At 41.0% G+C, this 6,000-nt stretch overlaps 1 protein-coding gene across 1 annotated transcript in view; it reads left to right on the forward strand.

Annotated features, from left to right (window-relative positions):
* The window catches only part of LOC138521036 (large ribosomal subunit protein P2-like), a 57,351-nt gene extending 53,728 nt beyond the window's left edge, over window positions 1-3,623 (forward strand). Inside the window, exons 4-5 of the mRNA XM_069633546.1 lie at window positions 1,583-1,672; window positions 3,272-3,623. Coding sequence (XP_069489647.1) covers window positions 1,583-1,672; window positions 3,272-3,348 — 167 coding nt within the window. The 3' untranslated portion in view covers window positions 3,349-3,623. The remainder of the gene's footprint in view (window positions 1-1,582; window positions 1,673-3,271) is intronic.
* The last annotated feature ends 2,377 nt before the right edge of the window (window positions 3,624-6,000 follow it).

Here is a 6,000-nt window from a genome sequence, read left to right on the forward strand (position 1 = left end):
GTGTCCATATAATCAGTGCACTACATCAGCCCGATGTTTGTGTTGTGTTAAGAAGGGATATAGAGCTGGCTATGTACAGTAGCTGTGGGTATGTCACTGGTGGAAAATGAGCCCCATCATTATCAACCTAGTCTCTTCTATAAAGGTTTACTTTTCTATCAAGAGCCAGGATGTGTCTGAAATTGATACTGTAGTCATTTGTATAGCGCATTTTACCATTATTATAGTCTCAATGCGCTTTTGGTGGGAACGCTCTTGGGGACCGCAGTCCAGAGCGTGGGACATTCTCAGAGTTTTAGAATGTGTGTACGCCTTTTGGCCAAGATGAGTTAAGTGGACTTGCCGGATTCTTGCAAGCAACCCAAGAGGTCAGGCATGTGCGAGGGTGCTGGGGTAGGTCCGAAGTGTGAGCGAGTGCAAGACTCATTATGTGTCCGGCTATCCCAAATTGTGTCGTAGGATGCCGCTATATTCCAATGGCAGAGGTGTTGAGGCAAGTTTGATCTAAAAACGCTTAAAAACAGTGTCCAGCTAGACTGGATTTTGTAGTAAGTCGTAGCTGCATTCTAATGCCTGTTTATGGATAGCCGTTCCTGCGGCAGGTGTCCCCTGAAGTGGTGCATTTATACGTACCTAGAGGTCTCATGGAGCTTATCTTTGATGTTGCTGCATCATCGGATTGTCTGCAGCAGATTTTGATTTGAGTAATTTTGTGTGTAGGATAAGCAGTGCGTATAGGGCTGACGACTGGTTCAGATGTAGACTTACAGAAGTAACCGGTATAAAAGGGCAGGTGTAGGAAAGATTGGCAATTGCTGAAGTTAAACTAGTACGTTTATTGACAAATGCATTTGGGCTTTCCACTGGTTGCAGTGCTTTGTAAGTTAGTATTTGAGCTTTATAGCTACTGGCATTGACTTTGGGAAGCAACAATCGAGACTATGGAAATGGAAGTATCATAAAAGGTACCAAAAGAAGGCAAGGGCCTTGTTCATTGACAAACATCTGCAAATGGCTTTGCTACACTAGATCGTAGATCTTCCATATATCATTGTCCTGAAATCCGATCATCCTCTATGAATACACTTCCTCTTTCACTTCATACTCATCATCTTTAACTCTATTCACAGTCCTGTGCCCCGCGACTTTGCTGGCTGTATCTCTTTGTCCTCTGCCTTCTGAACTCAATAATCCTCTGCCCTCCACATCCCATCTCTACCCAGTCCCTTTGCGCTGCCTCCTGCTCAATCTCACTATTAGTCCTCCTGTTTAGGAAAACTCTCAGCATTGCAGGCCATCAATCGAACTGTCCAAGACCAGGCTCAAGATATTTACGTAGATTGGACCCATCTGTGTACTGGCTGAATGTCTTAATATTTATGGTTGTTCCATAATCGTTGTCCCATGTTCCTATACATTACAGCTCACAGACTAGCTTTACCTCAACCTTGCAGTCATTGTATGCTGTTGCGCTTCTGCAAGTTACAATCTGCCTCTGCTTTATGTACTCTAATCTTTGTGCAAGTTTGTGGAAAATTGCACTCCTGAATACCAAATAAATGCACGCAATTTTCTATTTTAGGACTTTCCAAGCTAGCCTGTGTTCCAGCAGGCGGTGCTGTTGCTGCATCTACAGCTACAACAGCTGCTGCAGGTGGAGCTGCACCCGCAGGTAGGACTCGCATTTCAAGGTGTACAGTCGTCTTGTACTGCTGTGGAATATCCCCATATTATCCTATTAACACTATTGTCATTTTTATATAGCATTTCCTTCTTCATTCAAATACAACTCCAATGCACTTTGGAAAGTTAGAATCAATGGCAGACATGTATTTGTTTGTAATCCACAGAAAGATCGTAGGAACCAAGTAATGAAATACCCACTGCGTGATAAAAACTTACATCTACATTACATTTGATTGGTGCTTCTAGGGACACTGCACTGACTTTCATTTTGTTAAAAATATTTTGATATTAGACATAATGCGCTACAATTAAACAAGACACTTAAAAACGCATGGGGGAATGTCTGAAGTTGGTGTGGGTATGGCCAGGATGCAGCATGGTGTGAGATGCCCAAGTTAGGGTATTAGAATGGAGTGAAAAACAAAATCTCAACATTAAAAAAAACCTTTAATGATTCTATTCACTATAACCGGTAACGTGTTAACGATACAAGTGAAATGTTACATTAGCAGAATACGTAAATACTGGTGGGTGATGCAGAGGGTTGGAAACGGTCTAGCATTTGGAAACACATGGCCAAGTGAGGGGATGATTATAACTGGGGAATGTTAATCGAAGAGCAGGGCTTTCCCGGATAAGGCTCACTTATATGTTGCGAAAACACTAGGTGCATGGAGTTCCATAGAGCGATCAATAACGGATGACATTGTTTGCATTTCGATTCAGTCTTGAAGGACGCAGGCGAGCCTGAGCAGTTTTGGGATTGTATGGTTCTTGAGGGAATTGTATTACATTCTTATTGTAAGCAGGACTAGCGTTCCATGCGGCTTTCGTTGTGATGCACAGGAGTTTGAATACGCTGTGTTGATATGAGAACAGAAGAGGCTTTGAGATCATCAAGATACAGAATGAATGGCCGGATTCTAAATTGCGTTAGTCGTGACTGGGAAAGATAGATTAAAAATGGTTCTTGTCCCCATCTATAGTGAAAATGTTGCAACAACTGCAACAACTGCATCCCTGTAAATTGAAAGAAATATATAATATAATGCGGGATGGCATGTATCCATAGAAGTTTGGGCAGTCATTGTTATGGTGTATATAATAGCAGTTTGTATTTTACCCTGCACTCTTGTCAACTCCAGCAAAGTGTCTTTATTATGTTGCAGGTACTAGTAATATCATTTACAGTTAACTTGAAAAAATACTACTACTCTATGTATTATTTTAAGACGCCCTCCATCAAGAATGTTTAATTCAGTCTTAAAATGTATAAACGAACACCATTCGGAAACCTATGCACCTAACATCCCTTTATGTGGTTGAACACTCCTTAATTCACTACCTCCTCAGTTGTTGCTGTGTACCTTACACTATTTTCTTTTAATAAAAACATCCTTGATCATTCCTATAGTCCTAACTCTGTCCTTACCACCATATGATTTTCAGCAATTGGAAGCCGGCCAGTTTTCTTAGATGCTGCATAGGAGTTGGTGTAAGCCATTACACCTTTTGCTTTTCCACATCCTTTTCCCTGCATTGGAATATAAACTTCATTATTAACTCTGTCATTTCCTTGTTACAGTCGAAAAGAAAGAAGAAGAAAAGAAGGAAGAATCAGAGGAGTCAGATGAAGATATGGGATTTGGTCTCTTTGATTAAACACATATCTTTGATTGAATTAATTTCAATTAAACATTGCAAATGCATTTACCTTTTGCTAAATTTATTCCAGATATGATTTTAGGCTGTGAGTACTTTCAATTGACGAACAACGAGGATTACAGGAAATATTTTTTTAAAATTGATTATTTTATTTCTGTGATTTCACTCCAGAACAAGATAATAAGGGCATCAGAAGTAGGAACAGTCTGTACACTTTTATGGTTTATTGCCCTGTAATTTGAAAATAAAGAAGCCGTTACTGCTTCGTAAAATGATGCATTCTGCTAATGCTTTATTTCGAGTTTTCACCATACATTTAAAAGGGGGGAAAAAAACTGTTTCACAATATAACGTGATTACTTAAAATGGGTTTACAATTTTAGATGTGGGATCTTGATTTTGAAAAGCAAACAAAATATGGTGTTAAATTTTTAAATATTTAATGATTAAAAGTGTTTCCAGGATGACACCTCCTGTGAACATTTCTTGTTGGCGTTCTTGCAGTGTGTCCTCGGTCCTTGGCCCAGCACTTTTCCGCAGACCAAGAAGCTTATGCTTGAAATGCAACAGGAAGTGGGAGCGGCACAGATCTTACTATAGATCCAAATAAGTTTACTTAAAGTGCAAGTACATGCTTGATTTGCGTGAAAAAATAATGCAAAGATTTTAAAATCACATGACAAGCCATTATGACTATACTGCAGCTCTATAAAGACAATTGCCTAAATTAGAGAAGACCATGCATAATCCCCCAACATCATTGGCTCCTACGGTTCTAACCCTCTCTCGTGCCCAGCGGAAGACCTTTTTTGTTAAAGAAAAGTTGTCTTATTAAGCTTTAAAAATTACATCTGTCACCACTCAAACAAACAATGGTGTGGCATTGGGCCATCCCTTTACCTTCTTTCTCCTTTGACTACTTTAATTGAGAAGGTTATTTTTATTGAACTGACTATTTAAATTATCTAGGAAATTATCAGCAAGTCATCCTATAATGGTTTCTTTTACATAGATTCAAATTTGTGTATCCTCTTTTCAATGTCCGCTTTTGATTAAATGTTGCCTATTTAAAACCCAGTGTATGATGATGCCATTCTTATGACTATTTAAGAGCTCCTCCATCTGATACATCTTTTTTTTTAAGTTTTAAATCCGTCTTGAGCAAGGTATCTTTTTACTGAACAATTTAAGTTGGACTTGATTATCACTTTTGTTCAAAGCAAAAGCTACTTCAGAGTATTCCATTCAAAGTAATAACAAAGTTACTCACCGTTGTGACGGGACCAGAGCACTTTTTTCATAAAGCATAAAATATTGAAAAATGTGTGTCCTTCTCTTTTTACGCGGGGTACCGCACGTGGCCTTAACCCGCCCTCCTGAGCTCCACCCACGCATCGCCCTTCAGTCCTTTTCTATCGCAAGGTCTTTAGCCATTTAAGCAATAATAGAGGAAACTTATTAGGGGGGGGCGGCGGCCGGGCCTATTGAGGAAAGGGGACTATGGACTAGGAGTAAGGTAGTCACTACGGTGAGTAACTTTTATACTCCTACGTCCCGTCCCCTTTCCTCCATACTTGTGGGAGATTCCCAAGCACTCCTCACAGGCAATACGTGTGGATGGAAACTCCTTACTGAAAAAGGGTTTTAAGAACAGCCTGCCCGAATTGAGCATCGGCCCTGGAGCACAGGTCCAAGCAGTAATGCTTACAAAAAGCTGATGGGGAGGCCCACATAGCTGCTTTCGCAATGGTTTCCCAGGGAACATATTTCTGGAAGGCAACAGCAGCTGCTTTGCCACGTACAGGATGGGCATGAATGCCCTTCGGTGGATGAAGGCCCTGAATGGTATACCCCTCTGAAATACAGGAGGCAATCCATCGGGAGATAGTAGCTTTTGAAGCAGGCTTCCCTTTCGGGTCTCTGAACGTAACAAAGAGTTGGGAGGAGCCCCTGAGTTCAGTTGTTCTGTCCAGATAGAACTACAGAGCTCGTCTGACATCTACATTGCGTAATACTCTCTCGGCATCTGAGGCCGGGTTCGGAGAAAGACAGGTAATGATATAGATTGATTCAAATGAAAATCGGTCACTACTTTAGTAAGGAAAGAAGGATGAGTGCGGAGCACAGCCTTGTCCTTATGAAAGTTGAGGAATAGATGTTCCACAGACAAAGCTTTAAACTTGCTTATTCGCCTTGCTGAAGTTACTGTAATCAGAAATGCAACCTTCCATGAAAGGTACTTTAGATCCGCAGTAACCATCGGTTCAAATGGTTTATGGCATAAGGCGTTGAGGACCACATTCAAATCCCATTTTGGATGAGGATTGCGTACAGGTGGAAAAAGATGCAATAGACCTGCAAAATGCCTTTTAATGACTGGGTTCGTCAAAGAAAAGGAACAGTTGTCAGCGAGCTGACAAGTAAGTCCTACAAGACATGAATGCACAAAGCTGCCAGATGAGAGATGAACGAGAGAACAGTCTCAATCGTAGCATGTCTGGGGGGGATCCAGCTGCTTAGCTAAATACCAGTGGCAAAACCGGAGCCACTTGCTCCTATACTGGACCTCGTAGAGGGTTTCCTGGCCGATGGGATAATGCGCATATTGTCCTTGGACAAGTTAAACCGAGCTAAGGTTTTGAATTCAGG

Source organism: Ambystoma mexicanum, chromosome 13 (genome assembly GCF_040938575.1).
Source record: "Ambystoma mexicanum isolate Mex_15411 chromosome 13, UKY_AmexF1_1, whole genome shotgun sequence".
NCBI lineage: Eukaryota > Metazoa > Chordata > Amphibia > Caudata > Ambystomatidae > Ambystoma > Ambystoma mexicanum.